At 44.9% G+C, this 26,140-nt stretch overlaps 1 protein-coding gene across 1 annotated transcript in view; it reads left to right on the forward strand.

The window, feature by feature from the left end:
* The first annotated feature begins 1,921 nt into the window (after nucleotides 1-1,921).
* Nucleotides 1,922-26,140, forward strand: part of BMP7 (bone morphogenetic protein 7) — a 40,459-nt gene continuing 16,240 nt past the window's right edge. Inside the window, exons 1-2 of the mRNA XM_079321434.1 lie at nucleotides 1,922-2,910; nucleotides 25,429-25,621. Of these exons, the coding sequence (XP_079177560.1) occupies nucleotides 2,397-2,910; nucleotides 25,429-25,621 (707 nt within the window). The 5' untranslated portion in view covers nucleotides 1,922-2,396. The remainder of the gene's footprint in view (nucleotides 2,911-25,428; nucleotides 25,622-26,140) is intronic.

Raw genomic sequence — 26,140 nt, forward strand, 5'->3', positions numbered from 1 at the left:
TTTAATCTCATATCCACGCCAAAGGCAAAGCTCCTCATCCTACTGCTGCTTGATGAAAGGCCAACACTCACAACTCCGGAAAAACAGTCTACAGGAACAGAATAGGAAGAGAAAATCAGGTTGTCTGCAGCTGAAAGGGAGAGCAGAGAGATCCCAAATCATCTGTCTGCTCTTCCTACTGCAGCCTGACCCAGACACCCTCTCCTTGCCCCCAGCTGTGCATTCCTGTGGCCTCCTCACTCCACCACAGCGTGCAGTCAGTCAGAACAAGAAGCTGATCCAGCAGAAAATTATTTCAGAAAAAAAAATTGCACAAATGGTTAAAAAAAATTAAAAGCAGAATCAGGTTCCTGACCTGTGTGCAAGTGTTGGTACTGTCATTGAGAGGGGTGGGGTTGCACAGCTGAAGGTCCAGGCTGGGGTGGGATGAGAAAACAAAGATCTTTCTCAGGGGGAGCCTGGCTTTAAATCAGCTTAAATTGATCTAGAAACCGCACCCTCGGCAAGGAAGAAATTTAGGCAAATATATGCGTGGTGAGAAGCAGGTTAGTGCTGCTCCTCAGGAAGTACAAAAGATGCTGGAGAGTTTGATCTTAACTGGGCAGCTGAAATTCAGCTGCTCGGGTGTTTCTGTCGGTGGGAGCACTGGGATGGCAGCTACAGGAGGGATTTTGGAGCAGCCCCATCAGCTCCAGTGACTGCAGCAAGTGCTCTCATGCTATCTAAAGTAGCTGTAGCTCCACAATTTCTCTGCCCCTTCCATTTTCCCAGTACTTGAGCCATTCCTAAACATGTGTTAGGTCCGAGCTGAGGGTTTAATGCTGGTTCCACCACTATTTCAATCGTGCCATGAGTCATTTCTATGTGATGCCTCAGTTTCCCTGTTATTAAGAAGTGCACATGCATGCACACAAACACATTAAATCATTGATCATGATTCCCATGCAGTTTTTTGACTGGCAACCTGCTGTTCATACCAAGATTTGAAATATAAAAACTAAAATAAGTGATAAATAATAGTTCACAAAATAAGTGCAGGATCTGGTGCTGGATACTACCAGATACTCATTGTCTGAAAATATTAAATGAATAATCTATCAAAAAACACCACCCAAAAACGCTGACCTCCTTTGTCCTCCACCCTCTTCTTCCTCCTTTGCCCAAAGAATTAATGTCAGTATAAACTTAATGTATATATGTATGGTTTCTGAAGTTACCTCAGGCTGGATTTAGTGACCCAAATAGACCATCTTGGCTTCCCCTTCTTTCCAAGTAAGATTTGGGAGCATTACTTTACATGTGTTATCTGATATAATGATTATTATTATTAATTACTGTTATAGCAGACATTTATCTGGGCTAATTGGCACTTGGGCTCCATTACTGTGTATGTTGCACCCATTGTGTTCAAAAAGTCACTGCTTTAAGGAGCTGACAATCCATTTCAAGGCAGTATCCCAAAAATGGAGCGAAAGGAAATGGGAAGGCAAGGGTGCAGGGTAATGGAATGGCATAAACCACCCGTGTGCACAGGTTGATGGGTTTCAATTCAAGTAAATGTTCCTGGTTTTACGATTCTTAGAGAATATCTCCTCCTTCGGATTTCTAATGCTTCTCCACTAACTCTCCCCACTGCCGGCTGGAAAAAGTGACCCGGGGCTCTGTGCACAGAGACACACTTACGTGTCTATGTACGCGAATATACAATCATCACGTTTTCAATTATTTAATGGGGTTGGTTTTGTCACGGACAGTCTCTTCTAATCTGTATTTCTTAAAAAAAAAAAAATAGTAGGCAGGGAAAAAAAAAAAAAAAAAAAGCGTGTACGCGTGCTTATGGCGATGCACTCGCATCTATAAAGTCTGTGGGAGTTTGGGCCCCTTCCTTGTACATAAACCGCCCTCCCTCCCTGGGTGTCTTCTCCTTAATGACGTTCGCGGTAATTTAGGCGCTCGGGACCGGCTCAGCCTCTCGCCGAGCCCGCAGCCTCCACAAACATCCTGAAAAGCAACCTGAGCAGACGTCCCTCCTCGAGGCAGTTCCAGGGATTTTCTCTCTCCCGAGCGGTTTGGAGAGAGAGCGCTCGGCTTTAGCTGTGCCTGCTCCTCCCACCAGAGACACCCTCCCGCCGCTCCCCGCCGCTCCGAGCCGCGCCGAGCCGAGCGAGCCGCGCCGCTCACACCGCTCCGTGCGGGACCGCCGCCGCACGGGGAGCGCCCCGGCTCCATGGGCCGGTGCCGCTGAGCAGCCCCCGCATCGCCGCCGCCTCCTCGGGCCATGAGCGGGCTGCGGCGCCTCCGCGGGGGCTGAGAGTCCGTCCGTCCGTCCGTCCGCCCGCCCGCCCGCCCGCCCGTCCGTCCGTCCGTCCGTCCGCCCGTCCGTCCGCCCGCCGCGCATGCCGGCGGCGGGGCGCGTCCCGCGGCGGGGCAGCCCCGCGCCCCCCGCGCCGCCCCGCAGCCGCCGCCGCCGCGCCGCGATGCCGGTGGCGGGGCGCGGGCAGCCCGCCTCCTGGCTGCTGGTGCTGGGCGCCGCCGCGCCCGCCCTCTGGCTGCGCTGCGTGCTCGCCGACTTCACGGTGGACAACGAGGTGCACTCCAGCTTCATCCACCGGCGGCTGCGCGGCCCCGAGCGCCGCGAGATGCAGCGGGAGATCCTCTCCATCCTCGGCCTGCCGCACCGCCCGCGGCCGCACCTCCACGGCAAGCACAACTCGGCCCCCATGTTCATGCTGGACCTCTACAATGCCATGTCCGTGGAGGAGGGGGCGGCGGGGGCCGCCGGGGAGGACGGCGAGGGCTTCTCTTACCCCTACAAGCCCATCTTCAGCACCCAGGGGCCGCCTCTGGCCAGCCTGCAGGACAGCAACTTCCTCACCGAGGCTGACATGGTCATGAGCTTCGTCAACTTGGGTGAGTGCCGGTCGCGGCGGGGCTGGGGCCGGGGCGACCGGGCAGGGAGCCGTACCGGGGGGAGGCTGGAGCGGGGACCCGGCCACCGACGGGACAAGAGGGACTGGTGGCGCAGGTGGCCCCGGCTGGGAGCTGTTTCCCAGCGGGTCAGGTGAGTGACAGCCCACCTGGGCGAGGAAGGGCAGGTAGCGGCCCTCGGAAGGTAATTGAATGGCATCGATGGGGGCAGAGGGCTCTGACATCCCATCACAGCATTTGGACAGCCCGAGCTCTCCCCACGCTCCGCGCACACCGACACACCGAGCGCTTTGTCGTCTTCTCCCTTTGATAGTTGCTGCACGTCAGAAATGGGATTTGCAGGTAGGAGTCCAACAGGACGATTGGCAGGTCTGCTCCACACCCCACACCGCCAAGGAAGGCACGAGAGGCAGGCAGAGCACGGCCCGGGTCCCGCACGGCTCCCGGGTCCCGCACTGGCCGCTGCCCGTGCGGGATGCGGAGCCGCGGGGCTGCGGGCACGGGCGGCTGGGACGGTTCCTGCGCATCCCAGCGCTGCTCCCTCGGCCCGAGGGGCTGAGCTGCTCGCACATGTTTTCCTAATGGCTTGGGAGGGATTCCACAGTAAATCCTTATTTACTCCTGCAGCTTTTCCTGTTGACCCCAGTTTCTGCCGCTAACTCGCCTCTTTCCACAAGCACATGTGGATGGGTTTATGCAAACGATAGCAGAGTTGGCACGCTTTGTATGCGCCTCACTAGGCCTCTCTAATTGGATGCCACGGCCCAATCTGATTTCTATTTGCTCGCTGTAGATTGCACACCCGTGTGGACTGACTTGGCTGGATTTGAGTAAAACATTGTCAGGGTGCACATTCTATTTTAAATATATAATTATAGACCTGGCTCGCTCTATCCGTTTTTAGAGCTCATCATGTGCGGCTCATAAACCACACACGTACAGATTGGGTGCCTGCGAGTTCAAGGCAGAACCTGAACCGTATTTCCAAAACAAGATCAGCTCAGACTTTATCCCAAACAAAGGAAAACGCCAAGTGCAAGAGGAGCACACCTCTGGCACAAAACCTGCCAGGAATTACAGACCCCCATCTCCAATAAATCCATTGACACCTTTATGGATGTCACTGTTCCGGACACTTCCACTGTCTGGAACTTCAGAGGCATCAAAGATTAAATCACCACCTAAACCACCACCTCTCTAATCCCAGCACTTTAACTAACTTGAAAAGATCAGCAGCTGTAAGGGCTCTGTGACACACGTTAATAATTATTAGACACAGGAGCCATCCCGGCACAATTCTTGCATGATAAGGAGCCACGGGACGCTGTGGGAGAGCTCCAGTTTGCATGAGCTGCACCTCCTTATTAACTGCCATAAGCTTCCCAGTGGGAAGCTGGGAATTACATCTGGCCCGGGGGCTGTGCTCTGTGAGGGCTGGTGCTTTCCATTTGGAATTACAGTGTTTGTCTAGTCACTGCTGGATACTTAAGCCGATGAGCAATGATACATTTAAAATCAAATATTTGAGCAGTCAAAAGTACCAATGGCAGTCAAATATTTGACTTTAAAGATAAGGGTGACCTTGCTAACACTGTTCTCCGTGGTTCTCGGGTCCTACATGGAGTGCAAGGAGAGCCCTGAACAGAAGACAAAAGATGTTGAAACAACAACAGCGAAATTCACTCTTCGCTTTCCATTTCAGTAGAGAGGAAAGAACCTTATGAAACATGTAAGTACATAATGGGAGGGAGCTTAACTCTGCTCCTCAGGTGTAGTAATTTACTGAATCATCAGTGAAACTGCAGAGCTCCCACATTGCCCAGGCAAGGAAGAGTCTCCTTGCCAGCTCATGTCAGAGTTATAAGAAAGAACTGATGTTTAGGCTATGGATGATTTTGAATACAAAGGAGTGAAATCGATCCATACATGTGAAATAAGTTACATTTTGGATATGTCTATGTGAGAACTTTGTGTGGAGCAAGTTTCACCTGTATAAACCATAACCCCTGATAACCAACATCCTGATGCAATTGGAGGACTGCAGTGGATATATTCATCCATTTCAACCTGCCAGGGTTTGTTTTCTGCTTAGAAATCCAAGAGCGTTCTTTATGCAAAATCCTAATGATTATTTTATTCCACTGCTGTCAGCATGGTGTCAGGGAGTAGTAAGAGCACAAGCAAAACCCAGTAGTTTTAAGGACAGGTGGAATTAAGACCGGCAAAGCACATTTTGGAGGTTTATCTGTGCTGTTTTGTTCCCTTGTCAACAGTGCATGCCAGGACGAGTTTAAAAAGGACACAGATCTATAACAGCTTTCTTCATCGCTGTGCACACCTTTCATCCCATTATAGTCATTGCTCTTTCATCTTCATAGGACAAAGACAGGCTTGTTTATGGAGGTTCTAATGAATTAGAGCAGCCACTCACTCCATATATAATCAAACACAACACCTGCTTTGAGACCCACAGTTTTCTATGACATTCAGGGAAAATTAGAAGATCTATTGTAGGACTGAATTTTTTTGAGACTTTCTACAATGATCCCTTTTAAAGCAGAGCCGAATTCCTAAATGCAGCCTGTAGTAAACTGTGTCCTACTTTTGTAAGAGATACTCTGTGAGCATTGCATTTCACAGGTAGGCTTTTATTACTATACCAGAGGCATCACAATGAGGAAGTGTCACAGCATAATACAGTTTCATTTTAGCATGGAGGAAGTAAAAGTGAGTAAAGAAATAATACTTTGAAATTTCAGTCAATAAAAAACGTCAATTACAGGCTTCCTACCAAAACACTTTTTTTGCCTTAGTCATAGTCTTCCTCCATATAGTTGTACAACTTCAGAGGGAATAATATTTTCTAAAAAAATTACATTGCAAGATTTACTGGGCTACGTAGCAAAAACCCCAACAACAAATCAGATACACACATTGATTTCTATGGAGATACTGTGTGCATTTAGCCCAGAGAATTTATGCTGGGCATTGGTAGGGAGGAACCAGAATACAGGTGCTCCATTTTAGGGAGCTTTGTAGTAAGAAAAATTTAACTTACTGTAAAATCCTGACAACTAATTAGATTTAGATTTATAACCAGCTAATTTACAGGTTACATTTTGTCTTAGCTTACACCTGTGCTAAGATGAATGGGGAATGGAGTTGTGTCAAGAATGAAGTTCTATGTAAATTAAAAGAGAATTTAGCCACAGTGGTCTGACTAAGTTAGCCAGTTAATTACTGCCTAATTTTGTAAAATTTATTACTGCAATTTTAGCATTTGGAATTTAATTTCAGATCCTGTCCAATACAGTTTACAAATGGATCCATTTTAGGAACTGGAAAAACGCAAAGCATTTTCTGCACAAGTAAATTTCAAGTTTATAAACAGCAGCTAAGGAGTAAACATCCTCTAGATGACTTGGACCTTCTCTTCTAAAAATAATTGCGTTGTCCTTATGCTGGTAAACTTGCCTTGGTAAACAGACTTGCTTAGAATATTTTTGAAAAAGTCGGCACAAGTGATACGCAATTTGTTAATTTGTCTCGTGGTTGATTATAAAATGAGCAACATTGTTTAATCCTGGCAAAAAGGAATGGGGGGGGGAATTAGTCATTCTTGGAAGGAGCACTTGAAAGTGGCTTTTGTTAATATAAATCAAGAAGCTGAAGAGCCCCCAAGTTTCCTTTTATTTCATACCATCTGGCTATCCTTTTTGTTGACAAGTGTTTGGCATACAGAACCATCTCTTTGCCCTTTAATAACAGGCTTTAACACTGTAGGGTATTAGAAAAAGATTCTATAACAGTTAAAAAATTTCCTTCGGGGAATACTTTATAAAGTGAGCACGGGCTGCAGGCATTTGCAGCTGTAACCTGGCTTGTGTTAAAATTTGGAAGGGGCTGCCTTGCATTCCAGCTCACTACAGGCCTTCATTGGTGTACAGCCAAAGGTTAATATAGATGTCACACAGTTTTTCTTTGGAGAGCCTCAGATATAAGAGTACTCGTACAGCTGTGTTTTTAGTAACCCTTTCATAATCACTTCTTTTAAACCTCATTTTCCTGCTTATATAAATCAAAGATTTTCAAGGATATTTGACCTGGATTTGAACTTATTTGATCTTCACATATTTCCCACTTGAAACAAAGCAGATTAAAAGTTAGCCCTGGATGCCTGGTCCCGATCACATGGTTTGTCCATACATTAGGCCAAGCCCTTGCCTTTTTTTTTTTTTTCCTTCCACCTAATGCTGTTAAAAGCTCTCAAGCCTGAGCAGGTACATCCCATAATTGTTTTGGGCAGTGTGGATATGTGCAGCACTTGGTGTAGCAATGGCTAAGGCAGAAAGCTTACAGCCCAGTAAAGGTGTGAAGGACACTGACCGTGCAGCAATTCTTTGAATGTACAGATCCATCCCAGAGAGAACTTAATTAATTTTCTAATTTCCAGGTGTAAAATAGCAGAGCAGGACAGGAACTATTTACCTGTGCCATGTGCTGGTAACAGAAAGGAGCAGCCAAGGACAGATGTCCTTACACAAGGAAAAGGGACCTGGAAATTGTCCCCATCCACTTGCACATAGCAAATTTATCCCAGAGCAGGGTCTTTCCTCTGCTCCCACACAAGCTGTCCTGGGAGTGGGGGGTGAATCCCCCTCTGTGAGCTGCAGTTTAGAAGCCAAAACACAACAGCTCTTAAAGGGCTTTGAAGGAGACAAGCCTTGATGGCCAGGTCTTGTGATGCTGGTAACAGGAGCTGGGCACCAGTGGAGCGTGCAGGAGCTGCTCCCAGTGCCCCCAGTTGTGCCATGCCTGTGTCTATGGGTGTGTGTGTGTGTGTGTGTCCCAGCACTCCCCCTGCAAAGCAGCTTTAATAACCTCTGCACAGGCAGCACAAAACCAGGCACTACATTCCCTGGAAATAAGCCTGAAACACATTTTCGGGTCGGCGGGGAGAGACGTGTGAGAGAGGGTTACACAAGTGGTTGGAAACATTAATTAAAAAAAAGATTATAACTATTAAAGCCCAGTCAGAGCCGTTGACAGGCTGCTTTTAAATAGGACACTGTGATGTTTTAGTTTAATACATTCTGGCAGTGTCACTGGGGTTAAGGCTAATACTGGGATGTGTGGATCCTGTCATGTTATTGTCAGGAGGAATGCAGGGATTAGGGCTGAGAGTGGTGGTGGGTGAGTGCTGCAGCTGTGTACACTTATTATAAAAGATTTAAGTCCCACTGGTAAAATCAATATATTAAATTGCAAGAGCCCCTGTTTTTAATTAGTTTAAATCAAATATACTGTTAGTGCTATTAGGGCTGCTATCCTTGAACCAAGTGAGGAAATGCTAATATTTATATGGAAACTGTTAATTGGTGATTAAAATGATAACACATTTAGTTTTATGCCTCTAAATTGTCCTAACTGGATGAATACCAGTGAGAAGTTGCAATGATGGATGAAGTTGTTTGAGCACAAGTAATCAAATTTTGATAGCAAGCCAGATAAAGGGGTTACCTGTTGATATACAGCATTAAGAGACCATTTAAACCCTTTCCAGTCCTCCTCTCTAGTGTCTGCATCAAATCACTTTTATAAATTAACTACATATATATATATCAAAAATACTTACCATTACTATATATAAATAAAATATGCTATTTTATATATGCCTATTTCTTCTCTAAATGGAAGGAACTTCTAAAGAAATGAGAGAGCTGTTTAAATTAGTTTCAGGATAAAGATTTTCCCTTCCCAACTGTTCGAAATAAATGAGACTACACACAAGGACTAATCACATGGATAAAGTTCTGCACATGCTTAAGTTTAGAAAAATGGAAACCCAAGAGAAAATTCTTGGCTAGGTCTTCATTGGTGTAAATTGTCAAATTTCTACTGAAGCTGGCCCTGTGGTCTCATTTATACAACTCTACGTCCAAAGTAATTCCCATAAACTCCCTCTTGATTTACACGAGCACCACTGAGAGCAGAATTGGGCCAAAGAAGTGCCCCTGTGTTGAAATAATGAGCATGCAGTAGTTCCTGCTAGAGCTTCAGAGAGTTTTCTCTCCTAATCTTGAAATTGTTTCTGAGGGAAGTTTCCTTTGCTGCAAACAATCAAAACATGAACCAGCTCCTATTAGTCACTGCTTATCATTATCAGCCTGATCCATGTTGTTGAACTACAGCTGAATTCCCATCCTTGCAACAAACAGAATTTAGCAAATAATGTTTGACAAAAATGTGAAACTGATATTTCTTAATACAAGACATATTTCATATGGAGAAACTTCAGTGCTGAAAGATTCCTGGTATCAAAATATCTGAATCACAGAACAAATAAACAGCGCCTTGTAAAGGCTGCGGGGCCAAATTCCGTGCTGGAGTAATTCCACTGAAGTTGGTGGAATTGTGCCAGGAGATAAACTGCCATCTAGATTTTTTTGGTGTTGGAGATTTTGTCAGTAAAAACCTTTGCTACAAAAAAAGGTTGCAGGTAGCAAAGATTGAACCGGTTCTAATTCAAAAAGCTCTTTTGGAATTCTTTGTTTTATTGATGAGGACCACGAAGTTTGCTGAGCCCCCCTCCTTTATTTGGGTACATGTTCTACAATTTCATTATTTATACACAAATATACCTGATTTACAGCAGGTAACAGAGAAGCCATCATGGGTGTAATCCCCACCACACTGTGCCTTATCCCTTCTTTTAGACATTTGTCTCATCTACATCTCAGAGTCAGTGAAAATCCTTCAGTGATCCAGACTGAGTGGATTGAATTAATGGCAACTTTGAGACTACAAGTTTTAGTGTAATTGCTTTTTTGTTTGGGAACCAAGATGCTTACAGTCCAGTTCCTGTGCAAACATGTTTAACGTGTGTTAATGTGTTTGAAAACCAGACCCTCTCCACAAAACTCTGCTTTTCATTAATTGACATCAGTAGCATGGTACAGTATTTCAAAGCACTGGCCAAATATAAACTGTGTTTCTAATTTCCTTACTTTCCTGTGTTTGGAATGCCAATGTTAATTTGTTCCCATGGAAGAGTGAGAGCTGCCAACCACAGTTTTATATAAATGGCTTTACAGTGCAGGGCTGCCAACATTAAATGATACTTAGGAATTTTCATGACATTTTGTATTTAATGCTGAGTGTGTGAGGGAGAGAAATTGAGGGAGATGTATGGCATGTTGAACTGCACAAGCTCTGATGATCAAGGCAAATGTTTGAAGAAGTTTATCCTTTGAAGAACTGTTACTTAATGTTTCTTCTTATTTAGGATTTTTAAATAATCTGTCAGATATTATATAGCATATTCCTGGTGCCTAGAAAAAAGCTGTTTTGCAGGAAACTTTGTTGCTAACGATCTAAACAATTCCCCCCCACCCCACCCCCAATAATTTTAGTTATTTATTAATAGATGAGCAGGTGGACTTTAGTTTATGTTGTTGTTTTGATCCTTCTGAGCTAGATTGTAAGAATGTGATATTACTCAACGTGAGAAAATGCAAAAGCAAAAAAAAAGTGCCATAACTAAGGAAAAGGAGAATTAACTAATTCTGGTTAAACTGCCAGCAAGTAATTTTTCTTTAGAAGACAAAGTGCAGCTAGATAAAATCTTTGCCTTTCTTAAAGAAAATCAAGCATTATCATAGTTTCTTTAGTGGTGTGTCTGCCTTTGTACATAAAACCAAATGTGAAGTTCCTTTTAAAGAGAGTTTATTTTAAACTGATAATGCTAAAAACAAAGTCTGTTGATGTATTTGTCCTTTTATTCCTGGAATATATTCAAAATACAAATTGTTCATGTTTTAGTAGATTCCCCTTAATGAGTGCTATGGTTTATCTCTCCATTTCCCCAGTTTATTGGAACAGGTGCAGTGTCTGCCATCTGTGCCAGCCCCGTGCTATACCAAACAAACAAAGTGTTGTTTTGGTTCACTGGATTTAAAAGTCTCCTGAGAGTAAAGAAATGAAAGAGAAAGAATTTAGAAAGTGCCTAGTGAAGGAAAGGCACTTCAAGTAATGTGCTTTGTCACTCAAGTCTTCCCATAAATTACCTTAAACTATTTCTAAACTGTTTGAAAAATATTATCCGTGGGGGATTAAGTTTCTGTTGCATCTCGGAGGTTCCAAATTATTCTTTATCATCTTTTTCCTACCAGTAGTTTCCAAGTTAGAGCCTTTTGTTGTCAGATTGAATTAAATTTTACAGGAGTAAAAACTATTTTCCTTCTTTTAAAGTGGAAGAAATGTGGATTTTCTTTTTTTTTCCCCCCAGTGCTTCTGCTTCCACCTCATTTAAGAGATACTGCAAATAACCATCCAAGTTTAAACAAGATTATGTTGTAATTAGACAGACAAACTCATAATTATTTAAGGGCTAAACCAACAACAACAACCCTTTCAGGTTCATTTTGACAGTGTTTATCCAGTGTATCTGGAAAGGCTTACAATTAAAGTGCCTGAAGGGTGGGGATGAGATTTTTCAGCATGCAGTCAGTGCTATCGGGTCCACCTGGCCTGGGAAACTATGCAGGCTTTGTGGGAGAGAAAATCCCTTAACTTAGATCTTCATGGCAAGCTCTTAAAAGCTACCTTCCTTTAAAAAAAAATAAAATAAAATAAAAAAACCACGAGGGAAAGGAGGGGAGAGGGAAGGCTCAGGGGCTGTCAAACTTTAAAAAGAGACCAGAAGAGCTCTGGGAGAAGTACTAAAAAATGCTCTTAAAATAATGCAGAAATAGTAGTTGGGAGTTTTGATTTTGATGGAGAGAAGAGTTTCTTCCTAGAGAGGAATGGGGATAGACATTGTATTTCCCAGCACCTGGAACATACATTGACTGCAGTGAGTCCTTTGGCACCACAAGGGAAAGCAAACTCAGGTCTGTCATCTAAATGGAAGTTTAAAAACTACTGTAATTCAGAAATTCAGAATTCTGGTGCTTACATTTGAGTACTGTTCTTTTGTATCCATATTTTAAGAGTTTGTTTACCTAAGACAATTATCTGTAATGCCATGAATGATAACCAGTCATCACTAAGAGGAGTCAATTCCTAGTTGTGTTTGTTCTACCCACAAGCTGCTCTTCCCTTGGTTCTCAAGGTTAAAACTTATTGCTTCTTCCATCACTAAAAATATTCTGAACAATTTAATCTTGCTACTTTTATTTGTTTATTACTCTGCAGTCATTATAATCCCGCAGGGACTTCTTAGATGTTAATAAAGAGTACTGCACATCACTTTTCCTGAAGCTTGTGTGGCACTATAAACATCATGCTGAGTTTAAGTTCTCCTTTCTGACCATATCTTTAAAAAATTCAGCACTTGTTAAGAGTATGGTGGTTTTTTTTTTTTCTTTTTAACAAAAAGAAATAAAAGGGGTGGGGGGAAGAAGTAACTTTAACCTCAATCTGCTAGCTACATAAAACAGTAAATGTTCAGTTGAGGCAGGGAAAAACCAGAACTGCTAGAGACTGGTTGTTTCCTTTTGGAGGAAACAATAAATGTGCCCACTTGTATTTTAACAACATTACTACTGGGCCCCCTAATTACACAAATACACTTTTAATAAACTGCAGGAGAGAAGAACTGGGGAAGAATAATTCATCACAGATCTTCCTCAGCTCAAAAAGAAACTTTTGGGTAACCACTCTTAAATCCTGGCCCAAATCAGGAGAAGATATTTCAGCACTATGTGATGAATCATTTGTCTCCTGAGACAGGTGAAAAGGAAAAGCAAATCAGACATGTGGTGTAAAACTCCTCTCATTGCTGTGGACACAACTCTGGCCTCTGAATACAATAGTTCCTGCAATCCATGGCATGCACTGTAATCAAATTACCAGAACATCAGAGCCCATATCCACAGAAACCTCTGACTGACACAGGGAACACAGAAATACACGAAAGAATCCAGAATGATGCAGAAACACATTCAAGCAAACCCCAAATGTTTCTTCAGCAAACAGTAACTGTCATCCTGCTCATTATTCCACAGCTGTGAGGTGGGAGCTGCTTCACTGAAATCCTGCAGGGGAGGGAGGTAAATCTCAGCCTAAATCTAAGCCAGCGTGTCTGATAGACTGTGAGTCGCTCCTCAGCTGCAGCCCAACAAGTGAGCAGAGCCTGGGAGGCAGAGCAGAGTGCTCTGTGCTCCTGCTCCTCCAGAAATACTTCCACAAGCCCCACACTCTGATTTCTGTGCTGTTTTTGCCAGTTGCACTCAGCAGGACGTGAGCTGCTCCCTCCATTCACACCAGACCCATGCGAGGACACCAGGGTGTATTTCAACAGCTGATCTTTTACCCCAGAACTGCAATTGCAAAATTGTGTTTGAAGGCACACAAAAACCAAAACAAAACAGAAAATGCTGTTGTTAGGGGCTGACTCAGGGGCTGGATGGCCCAGCCCTGGTGAGAGGCTGGGAGTCAGGAATTCAGCAGGGCTGTGGTATGCAGGGCTAGGTGCTGCTGATGTCACTGATGGGCTTATCTTGTACCAAAAGAAAATTCCTCTTGTATAATAGGGATCGTGGGTGGGAATTAAACTGCAAATAAATCTTTGCCTCACCTTCAGATGCCGTTATGCCTGGGGCATGGGCCACCAACGTTTAGAGTGTAAAGGGGACAGACACATTCACATGCTCTGTATGTGAATACATCATGTTTATCTTCCTGAGGACATTCCTGAAATAACAGTTTAAAACTTGCCATCACTCTGAGACACAAACAGTTTACATCTGCAAACAGGAGTGTATGTGGATGTCAGCAGCTCACAGGTCTTTAATATTCATAGCTCTCAGGGCTGTACAGAGGTAATAAAAAACAAACAGCTGCCTGCATATTTCTCAATAAAATAAATGTGTTGCACAGCAAATATTCCTAGAAAGCAAAAAACTCCTATGCATAAGCTATGATCCCATCACAGGCTGGAGAGCAGTGGGAGGATGTGTGTGCTGGCAGGGAGGGTCATTCCAGGCTGTGACCTCCTCTCCAGGTCCCGTGTCCCAAACCCAGTGCCCCACCTGAGCTCCTCTCTCTTGGCAGCACAGAGGAAACATGATGATCTCAGAGAAAAATGTGAACTAGGTCACCAAGTCACACTTGCATGAGGAAGGGCACTCCACAGTGTCTTTGTAAGCAGTAACTGAAGTTTCTAATGGTCATTTTCCAAAACATCCCTCCAAATATTTCACTTCTATCTAATAATTATAAACTGTGTTAACACCACTGGACCTCCCACACACAGAACACCTGAGAGAGGCAGTGGCTGTGCAAGGAGAGCTCTGCTCTGGCAGGGATTTCCCCTCTGGGGCAGCAGGACCTTTTCCCTCAGTAGTTTGCTGCCCCTAATCTCCCAGCTCTGCAGATGTTTGTTAGTGCACAGACCAGCTCAAAAGGCCCAGCTGCTCGTGGTCTTGGGGCACAGCTCAGTGTCTACATTCCAAGCTGAGATTTTGCTGATCACAATCAAGGGCTGAGATCTTTATCTGATGGCCTCATGCCTGGTATCAGCTGCTTATTTTGTAATATCCCCACAAACTGCTCTCTCAACAGCACCAGAATCTGGGATTTCAGCTGAGAAATCCAGCAAGTCGTATGGCTTCAAACCTGGGAAACTGGTTTTTAATTATTTTCCTTTTACCCCAGTTAACCACAAGAAAGGCTGGGCTCCCTGTGACTCCTGCTGTGCTGCTCCCAGAGCTGTGCAGGTGTAGGCTCACACTCCTGCAGTGTCTGGGGGGATGCTGGAGCTGTTGTGGCAATACAATATTAAAGGAGGATTAATTAGATTTATGCCATTTATTTGGGCAGCTGCTCAGTAGATGAAAGGAAGTCTAATGCAAATGAAATGAATAAGCCTTAAGAGGCCAATGTCCAGTCACTTCTCCACTCGTGTCCCTCAGCACAGCTGGTGCAGAAATGGGCACATTCCCTTGGCAAAAATGAGGCATTTGAAGATTCCATCAGCTGGGCTTTCTCTTTCAAGTGTTGCCAGTAGATGCACAATATATACATGTGCTTTTAAAAAGACTTTTATTTTGAACTCAAGATGTGAATCTATGGCATTAGGAAAAGCAGAACAATCCTTTATTTAGCTGCACCTGCACCTTAATGCCTAATGAGTTTAGTCTGATGGAATCCAGACCTCAGGAAGGATTATAAATTCTCATTTGATTTCATTTACTTCTAAAATACCTAAACCAGCTGTACCAGCCCAGAATCCAGTCCTTTCTCTATCAGTTTTTCCAAGTGTTGAATCTTTTGCTGTCTTAAGTAACCTTATGCTATATAATGATACTGCAATAGCAATAAAAAACAGAGAGCAGCTTGAAAAAAGTCATGTAGTAAGGATAATTAGCATATAGGCTTAAAAGCATCAGATTATGAGCACAACTTTCATAAAGTTCTTTTGGTCCTGGAGGGAAGATTTGGAACTCACTGTCCACACACCAGAGGTACCTTTAGCCATTTCTGTCTGTTCTGTATAAACACATCAGAGATGCTCAGGCAGTGACCTTCCCAAAATTACTGACTCAGGCTGTTTATTATGAATAGTATCTCATTTATCAAATTCATTTAAAGACTTGTCACTTTGCCCCAGTGTAGGTACTGGAATGCAAGGGGAAAAATTTGATCCTGCTACATCTCTGCATGATCAGACCATGGCATTGAAGAGTTAGTATAACATGATTTGATTTTAATTTTCATGTCCTCTGCACATGCCAGCAGCAGATTGAGGTGCCTGTGCTCCCAGCAAATCCTGCAAGTCCTTCCCTTGTCTTTTCCCCATTTCAGGTTTGCCTGTAGCAGTCTCTCACATCTCTTATCTCCCCTGACTGAATACTCTTTATTCCTGACCAGATCTGCTCAGCCCCTTGTCTCTCCCTCCCTGGGCCTGGGGATGTTTCCATTTGCTCAGTGCAGTGTGTGCAAGCAGTCAGGGCAGGCTGCTGGTTTTTGCATCAGTGATATTTTGAGACCTGCTCAGTCTCAGAGCAGGTTGCAGGAAGCACCTTGGGCCCCATTTGTCGAGTGTCTGGACTGGGGGATTATTTTTCTCAACGAGACTTATTGCCACTTAAATTTTCTCCCTCTTTGTGCTTTGCAACCTCTTCCCCCTTGAGACACCCATCACCCTCCTGCTTTCCCCTCCTCCAAACCTGCCCTTTTCTGTGGCTGCCACCTCAGCCTGATCCTCATTGTGATTCCTCCTGACTGCCACTATCTCTGTGACCCTTGGATGCCCTGGCAAAATGTGTGACTTGCATTTCACACCTAAGGCTGGCACAGCTTTCCTGTGAATTTGGTGGGGCCAGATGCAGCTCCCTGATTCCACAGCCTCAGGGAAGCAGCCTGGCTGTGCCCTGAGTCACAAAGAGCCGGTGAGCAGTGTGATGGAGCCCAAAGGGGGAAAGAAAAATGTGTCCTGCATCCTCACATACCTCCCACAGCTGCACCCAGAGCATTTGGGGGATGTGTTAGACAGCAACATGCCTCTGTTCTGTTATTCACTGTGCAGACAGAGACAAGAAAGCAGCAGCAATGATGAGCTCTGCCTGTCATTTTGTTCACTGCTTAGTTTGGCTGCAGGCAGATCTCTAGAGCAGGGTGTGGAGCAGAGCTGAGCTGCCTTTGGGGCTGTGCTCTCACCTCAGTGCACCCACAGTCCCTGCAGGAGCCCCTGGAGCTGCTGGCCAGGTGCTTCCCAACTTTCAGGTACACAGAGAAACACAACAGCCCTGGTCTGTCAGGGGTAAATTAACCCTGCTCCCAGTGCCAGCAGGAGGGTTTGAGACATCTGTGATGGCCACAACATATCACATCTGTGATGGCCACAACACACCAAAGCTGTGATGACCATAAACACACCAAAGCTGTGATGGCCATAAACACACCAAAGCTGTGATGACCAGCTGGCAGGACACAGGAGCAGCCACGACTCACAGCATCACCACAGTCCCCAGCTTGTCTCTCTGGGGAACAGCCACCCCCAAGGTTTTGGGAATGGGAGAGCTGGTGGGGTGAATCCCCAGGTCAGCACTGTCCTGGGTTCTCCCTTTGCTGTAAAAGGAGGAAGAGAAACAACATCTGAGAACTTGTAGAGGGAGTTTTCCTTATAGTGGATCCCAGGAAGATGAAGGTAGAAATAGAGGGAGTCTGTCAAAAGGAACAACTTCATGAACTCCCATTTTTTTTTTCCCCGTCACCCCCCTGAATTCTCCATTCCCTCACACCACTCAAATCCCACAGCAATCCTCAGTGTGTTACAGCAGCTGCAGATGGATTGCAGCTCCATGTGCTGCTGTGTTTCACGTGACAGGGCTGTGAATGAGGTATTCTGCAGAAACACAACTCTTCCCTGCTTATTTAACTTTGCTTTCCCCAGATACACATGCAGACACAGCAAACAGCACCAGCAGTCACACCACTGTTGGTCTGTTTACTATTAGGAGGGTTTTGTGTTCACAGAGCAGTCCCAGGTGTAAATTTTTCAGGATACCTTTCATCTCGTCTGGCTCTGCTTTCAGCAGAGGAACCACAGCCTGAGCAGGTACCCATCAGGGCACACTCAGGAAGGAAAATGGATTACCTGTGCATAACCTGCCCAGATACTTCATGGAGGTTCTTTAAAATGAAATGGTTTTACCATCCAGCACTGCCTTATAGTGTCTGCAGAGAAATCCCAGCAGGGAATGTCTCTGAATTCAGATGGCTGCACTCACAATTCTCCCTGTCCTTTCCTTCCCAATGGCTGTTTCCCCCTTTGCCATCTACCATACTTGGGAATTTTGACTTAAAAGGCTGCTGGGTGACACATGGGGTGAGAGGATGTGGTGACACACAGCATCCTGTGGTCCCACAGCACATTCCATGGTGGCTCCTGGGGGAGCAGGTGGCTCCAGCACCAAGCTCTGCCTGGCCTGGGCACAGCACTGGGAGAATGCAGGAACAGCAGGAAGGCAGAAACACCAATTTCTGTCCTGAACAGCCCTTGCTAGCTGAAGTTTGACTCAGTCAGGAAGAGCTTGCTGCTGTTTGGGAGATAATTAAACCCATCTTCCCTCGCCCGGCTGTTTGCACACGCACAATGATACCATTGTTCAGAGTCATGCAACACATATGCTGACATTAAAGTGTTTAATCTTGTAGTACAGTATTCCATTATTTTTTGGACATCTGTACATGATAGAAAGGCTACGTATTAAGGGATTTGTTGACAAAGAAATGGCTAATGCTGATACATGTGTGGACTGAAAGGATCTTTCCAAGTTGTGCTCTGCAGTAGGGAGGCTGCTGCTTCCCAGGCCTGAAGCCTGGCACAGATGTGATATGCACTGTTGCTATTACCACTTTTCAATTTATAACAAGGAGTCAGTGTTTAGAAGAATTTTGGAAGCTCCCTGCTGGGTTTGTGGCTAGGTGGTCTTGCTGGCAATACCAGCTCCATGCTGAAAGCTGAAAAAATGAAGTGATGGCTAAAGGGAGAATATTAACTCCAGAGGGGCTTTTTTCCCTTTTCGAAGCAGAAATGCTTAGCCCAGATCACTCTGCAGAGTGAGCACTGAAGAATTTCCAACCTCTGGGTTTGGGAATCAGGATTTATGGAGCCTGGTTTTCATCTCTGAAATTAGTGCATTAGTCCTGCTCTCCACCCATGGATGGGGCAGGACTTTGCCCTGGCACACATTGAATTTACCATGCAAGAAACAGTTTTATCACCTTCTCCTCCCTCCACCTGGCTGTAAAATGGGTCCATGGGCAGGGAGCAGCTGGGTGCAGGTTCCCTTCTGAGCTCTGCCTTGGCTCAGAGCAGCAAAGGGCACATGGGGACAAGGCATCAGCCAGGGCTGATGAGCCCAGAGCCCCCCAATACCTGGGGGTGCTGAGCCTGCAAGGACAGGCTGTGTTTTTAGAAGAGGCAGGATAGCAGCAATCCCTGGTGATGGGATGCATTAATGAGTTGTAGAAAACCACAGGCTATTTTTCTAGTAAGCTTCTTGTACAGATCAAAATCTAGGCTGTATTTGTTTTTCCTTAGGTTTCTCCAAAAATCTGCATTAGCTTCTAGAGGACTTGGAGAGCTGCAACAATTCCATGTAAGAGGCAGTCCAAATACTGTTTTTATCACTCTTTAAAAAAAATTTTAAAATATATCTCATCACACACCCCAGGACATTTGCTCTACTCCATTTATAGAACTCCCAATTTATATTCTTCAACTATTTCTTCAAATATTTCTGTAACTGCTGCTTTAGCTGCAGCATGTAAATCATGAAGCTGAAAGAATGAAACAAATGAAAACCAATCACAGAACTTTGCATTCCCAAATTCTTGCCATTATAAATTTCCTGCCACTGCCCCTGTAACTCTTGCTGTCAAGCACAATGAGGAGGGAAACATGTGCCTTTGCAGACTGTGGCCTGGCATGACATTACTGCAATAATCTTTATTATAGTCCCCCTTTTCCTCAAAAAAATATAAGGACTGACCTCGAATTTCTTGCTCAATCAGGAGTCCTGCTGAGCCCAGTGGGCTCTTTCAGCTGCACAGACCACTGGATCCTCCCCCTAATTGCTTTCCTCCTTCTTCAACCTTCAACATAAGGAGAAAAAGCCTATATTTCATAAGTGCCATGGTTTTATCCACCAATTTAGAGACAAAGAAGTGGGATTTATAGAGGGAACTTTTAATGCCTGCTAATTAGAAGCCCATCGAGAATTTGGCATCCTGAAAATTTACAGCTCAATTTCACAAGCAGCACAAGCCCAAGGGGTGGCCTTGGCCTCCCTCCTGCCCTGCTGGGAGGTCCCTGCTCCTCCTGCCACTGCTCTGGGCACTGTGGGCAGCTGGGACAGGGCAGCATCCACCCAAAAACTCATTGAAAAAGGGAAAATTGCTTTTTCCAGTTGAATACAATTCCCAGGGGTACAGGAGGATGAGGCAGGATGAGAGATACTGGCTGGTGGGGCCAGGTGGAGCTGGTCCCAGGGCAGCTGGTTTTTGGGAATCTCGTGCTCTGCACTGAAATGATGCAACAAAGCTTCTGGTGGTTTGGATTCCAACACAGGGGGTGGTGATGAGAGAAAATAAAGGTAAATTCTCAGAAAATTCAAATGAGATTTTGAACTGCTGGATGTAGATGTGTCAGTCAGAGTTCAGTTTGCTCTCTGATGGAAACACTGAGGCTGAGATCAACCCACTGATCTCAGGACAATTGGGAGAGGCAGCCCTTGGCTACTTCTGAAGAAACAGTGCCCATTTTCTGTAGCTTGCAGCTGTTGGAGAGAAATCAGATAAAGACTTTCCTACCCTCTAAATTCACCACACAGGTAGACTCTGAAAATCTTTAGACCTTAATGCCAGAGTGTGGCAGATTTTTTTTGGCATCTGAAATCTCTGAAGGGTTTCTCAGGCAACTGCTGATGGCTCAGCCTTGCTGAGAGGCTGAGGCAGGGGGTGTTGTCTTTTGGAATCTATTTTCCTTTGACTTATCTTTCAGTCTCAGGAATTCAGGACCTTTAATCTATTTGAGATTAAAGTCCTTTACAAATCCCTTCTGGCTTTTTTTGGGAGTGAAGAAGTTACAGACACCCTACTGCACATTCCTTCTGGTGCCTTTTTCCATTGTAAATGAGAAACAAGTAGCTCTAATTGTTCTAAGCACTGCAATAAATGAGACAACTGCTCTCAAAGTGCCTTATAAAAACAATTAACATATTATCAGGTGAAAGCGTTAACAAGAAAATTTAAGTTTTTACTTGTTTATATATTCAAAGCATATTCTAAGTGCATCACCCAAATGTGCCAAGGGAAGAAGAGGTGTGGAGTTACCAAAGCTTTCCTGGTTTGGCAACCTGAGAAAAGAGTCTATTCATCTGATGTTGAATTTCTTTCTGAAAAGCAGTTTTTTACATCTTCAGAAAACAAGAGAGTAAAAATACCTAAGCAGGGAGATTGGCCTCCCATGAAATCCATTGAAATCAGTGAAAATATTTCTGTTGACTCCCGTGACATTTAGATAAACTCTTTAATACTTTGGTAATAATTGCTTTTTAGCACAGTCATTCTTGGGAAAAAAATAAAAGAAAACAACAAAGAACCTTACTAACAACACTGCAAGCTGTGCCTCACCAAAATCCTTTCTGCCACATCAGACCTTGCCCACCAGCAATCCCTGACCCAAACCCAGAGGTCCAGCCAGTGTTGGCAGGTTTAGCTCAGGTTGGTTTTGCACTTGCCAGCAGAGATTTACAAAGCAGCTGCAAACAGTTGGGGTGCTTATTTCTAATCTCAACATATTTTGCTGTGAAAATGACCAAACCTAGGAGCAGTTTAAGTTTCCAGCTTTTTGCTTTGGGATTTTGGGCACCTGGGTGCTAAATCAGGGCCACAAGGTTTTTTGTCCAACATGAATTTTTTTGGTACTGGCTGTACCTGTATTGCTCCAAGTTCTAAATATCAACAGCTGCACTTTTCCATCCCTGCCTGCTGTTTTTCAGCTCTGTATCTTCAGCACAGGTCAGAACAAGCACCCAATATTTGTTGACATTTTATCTCCATCTTTCCCCAATTTTTGGATCTGATACCTGGCTGCTTCACACCTGAGCACATGTATCCATCCCTGTTTTCTTTCCACCATCCCTGCCAGTTGCACAACCGTGTCCTGCCCCCTCTTGCATCACCATCAGGCCACAACAGAGGCTTGGAGAGACAAAGGACTTCAGAGGGCTGGGAGCCCTCTCTGCATCAGATAGAGCAGCCTCAGATCCTGCTCAGATAGCAGGGCCAGCCTTTCAAAGGTGCTCATCTGACTTGCATATTTGAGACAGGTGTGGCCAAGTTACTGATAACCACCAGCCTGAGATATTCCCTGTTTTGGCTGCATCACCTGAATTGTCCCCCCACTGTTTTTGGTGTCCTGCTTGTTTTCTCATGCACCTGATGTCCTCCTCCATCCCACAGCTCCCAGCTCTCACCTTTCCCAAGGACTGTGCCAGAGGGAGTGTCTGATGATCCTCATCCACCACAGCTCCAATTAACTGACACACTCACCATGCCAAGGGTTATTTTACACATTTTGAGCCCTGGGTTGAATTAGACCAGAATTTGTCTGCAGTGGTTGTGTCTCCAAAATGCTTCTAAGAATGAGGAGAGGCTCATGTTTGCAATGCATCACCTGCAAGTGACTTTGGATTGTTTTGTAAGGAGAGGAAATGCAGTGTTTTCCCACAGTCAAGGCACACACTCTGTTTCATAGCAGAATTATTTTTCAAGAGTGTTCTTCCTTTTCCTATTTTACAACCTTTGATTGCACATCCAGAGCTTTGGCTTCCTCTCCAAGCAGCTGCCTTGCCAAGGCATTTGAATTGTGAGCTGGAATTTCCAATGTTTGAAATTAGCATCTGGGCTAAAACCATTCACCAAAGCCTTTGGGTAGTAGATTTGTGAGAACTATGAGCCTGGGACAAAGATGAGTTGAAGCTCTGTGGGCAGAAGGGCTATGAAGCACATCCAGCAAATATTCAAAAGGCTTGATGTCTTTTAAGGAAGCATTTAATGTTAATTTAACATTAATGGCTAATGAACAGCTGAGACTAAGAATGACCAAAATTTTTTTTCTTCTGGTCGTTGTGTCAATAGGGATCATGGATTTTATAAATCTAATGGAGAAACTACAGCCACATCCAAAGAGCTGCATCAATTCTCAACTGTTTCAGTGAACATTTTAAATACCACTATTCCCCCCTGCCTTTTTTTTAAGCTCTCTCCCCCACTCTCCCCCTTCCAACTCCTCAGGTAATTAACTGGAAATGCCCCAGTTGCAGCATTGTCAAAGGTCTAACACCCATCAAACCCAGGAAACTCAGGCTCCTTGAATGCTCCCCTGCTTACCCCTGTTGTGCTCAAGGTATCACAGGGCTCCACAAAAAGTGCTTGATCAGATATACTGTACCACATGTTCCCAAATACCAACACAGCAGCATGACTGGGGGATAGGATTTCAGCCTTCATAATGAAGAGTCTTGCTTTTATGAGTTTGAGTCAGACCCCTAACGTTATTTTAACATAGATTTTTGGTGTTTAATTATGTAATAAGATTTACTGCAGTCATCTAACAGATGTTGATTCAGGGTCAGTGTTTCTCATAAATTAGTTCTGAAAGGATTTGTTACTTCTGGGTCAGCAGATAGGTCCAGAGTGCAAAGAAAAAGGGGAAAAACAATAAACACTGAGTTGAAGGGTTTCTTGGGATTCTTTCTTCAGTTACATATCCACATATTTTCATGATCTTAATGACTATAGCCACAGGAATGTTTGCTTTAACACTAAAGATGGTTCAGGCCAAAACCCTATATCCAAACATCTGCAAAGCATGGGAAAGTTCAAACTCTGGGGCTCTTTATTTTATGACCCTGGCCGTTAATTTTTCATACTAACATGACACATTTTTTCTAGGGCTCAGCAGTGGGAATTGCTGTGAACTTTAGCAGCACCCCAAAAAGTTTCATTGTCTTGTGCTTGTTGTCAGACCTTGTGCATAAAGTGCAGCTAAAGGCCAGTGTTGGTTGATGTAGTTGTCATCACACATGCACTGAAAAACTGCACCCACCTTCCTCTGGAAATTCAGCCTTCCCATGTCTTTGGAAGCAAATCATATTTGTACATCCTACTGCTAACAGCTGCAGCTAAACCCACCCAGCATTGCACTCATTCTTCTACATTTGTGGTTAAAGGACTGATGCCATATTGAAGTATTTTTTCATTCCCTTTTAATTTAGTTGCAGATAAATTCCTTTTAAACTGAAATTATGCTCTCTATGTCTTATTCTATTAGGAGTGCTTTGGAGGAAAGGGATTGAGGCATGTTTAATAGTGCTGCTAGCACGTCCAGGGCAATTGCAACCTGCCAAGTCTTTTACAAACACTGGTGGATATTCACAATATTCCTCCACATCAGGGTATGAGACATTAAATGTTGTTCCTGAGATGTTTTAGTAGAGGCACAACAGAGACTGCTCAACATATAAAACCATTTGCTAAACTTAATCACCTTTGTCTTGGAAAGTTTAGAGGTTTCATACCTAAAAAACTCCTCTAAGATGAATCCCAGCTATGAGTAAGAGCTCTGAAGCTTTTCCCTGAGCAGCAATCACACAGTGGCAAACTGGACTCCTCACAGAAGGGATGTGAGAGAGGAGGAAGAGTCCATGGCCAATGGCTCAGCCTCAGCCAGCAAAGCTTTCCTGGCCACAGCCCTGCTCCCAGAGCCTGCCCAGGCTCTGTCCCTGCCATGGGGACACCTGGCCAGTGCTGACCTGTGCTTGTGCCATGCAGGGCTGTCAATTTAAACAGCACTTCCCAGAGCCGGGCTTGCAACTCCTCTTTTTCAGGAGTAATTCCCTTTAAGTCAATGAATTTACACAATGGATTTGCTGCTGCCAGAAGGAAATCAGGCCTGTAGAAAGACACACATTCTTTGCCAAGGAAATCTCAGAGCTAACTACTTGAATTGTGCAGTCAAGCTGCAGAGAGGTCAAGTGGACAGACGACAGGACTGGGTCATATAGGAAGTCCCTGGTTCAAACCTCAGCTCTTAAAATGTCATGTGCTGTGACCTTGGGCGAGTCAGTTCATCCCCTTATACCTCCTTTTCCCCCTTTTCCTTTGTCTGACTGGCCTGTTTAATTTGGAATTGGTTCCAAGAGGGGTGCCTTGCCTCATGTGTTGGGCTGGGGCACTGACACCTCTCCTCCCCCTGGCTTGGAGCCTTTGTTTCCTGCCAGCACTGACCCCTCTCTTCTGTACCCACGAGAGGGGTTACACGGGACCACCAGCTGTCCATCAGGGGACAGGCTGACCTGTCACCCTGCACTGGCCTGGGAGGCTCTGGCACTTGTTATCTCACAGTCAGGGTTGGGAGGTGGAAGGAAGTCTTCACTTTGAACAGTTGTTCACAGCCCTGATCACTAAAGATCCTTTAAAGTGAAAGCTTTGACCCTGCGGAGCGCGTGGTGAGTTCAGCTGGCACCAAATGTGGGTCACTGGCATGAAAAGCCTCAAGGGCTGGAATTTGTGCCTATAGTGCGTGTGGGTATGTGTGTGTGAGAGATTGTCAGAAGCAGAGCCAGGCCAAGAACCAGCACTCCTGAAAAGCCCCATCTGTGTGTCTCAGCTCCTTCCCACAGCAGCTCCGCCGTTATCGGTGGCAAATGTCCAGAGTCACTTGTCAAGCACAAAGCTGCCAAAAACCATTAAAACACAATGGCCCCCTGTACCAGCCAACTGTAAAACCGTTCCAGAGGGAGCCTGATAAACACATATATGCTATAATAGCCCAGATAGAGGCAGGCATTTCCTATGTGCTTTAATGATCCCAGCAGCCCGTGAGATGCTGCAATCAGATATTCCTGCCCTTCTCTGTTGTGCGTGTGTGATGGCGAGGGGCAGGGAACAAAGCAGGTCCTAATGGGCTGTTTTCTGTTCCAGTGGAGCATGACAGAGAGTTCCACCATCAGCGCTGCCACTACCGGGAGTTCAGGTTTGATCTGTCGCGGATCCCCGAGGGGGAGGCGGTGACGGCGGCCGAGTTCAGGATTTACAAGGATTACATCCGCGAGCGCTTCGACAACGAAACCTTCCAGATCAGCGTCTACCAGGTGCTGCAGGAGCACCCAGGAAGGTGAGGCTTCTGCAGGAAAACCCACACGGGGTTTGTTCACCCAGCTCTGCCAGAGGTCTCGGTGCCATCAGCAGCAGAGAATTTCTCTCTGCAATATTGCAGAGAATCTCACCTGATGCTGCTGCAGCAGGCACAGGGCTCCTGATGGGGGGAAAGGTGCCCTGAGAGCATCTCCTGGCCCAGGGAGCATCCCCAGCACTCCTGCTCTGGCCTCTGGGAGCACTCTGTAACCTGGCTGTGTGCTAGTGCAAAAAACTATCATAAACCAGATATATTTCAGTGCTAGTGCAGAAAAACTATCACAAACCATTAATATTTCAGTGCTAGTGCAGAAAAACTATCACAAACCAGGAATATTTCAGTGCTAGTGCAGAAAAACTATCACAAACCATTAATATTTCAGTGCTAGTGCAAAAAACTATCACAAACCAGAATATTTCAAAGTGCTAGTGCAGAAAAACTATCACAAACCAGGAATATTTCAGTGCTAGTGCAGAAAAACTGTCACAAACCAGGAAT

Source organism: Erithacus rubecula, assembly GCF_903797595.1.
Source record: "Erithacus rubecula genome assembly, chromosome: 18".
Taxonomy (NCBI): Eukaryota; Metazoa; Chordata; class Aves; order Passeriformes; family Muscicapidae; genus Erithacus; species Erithacus rubecula.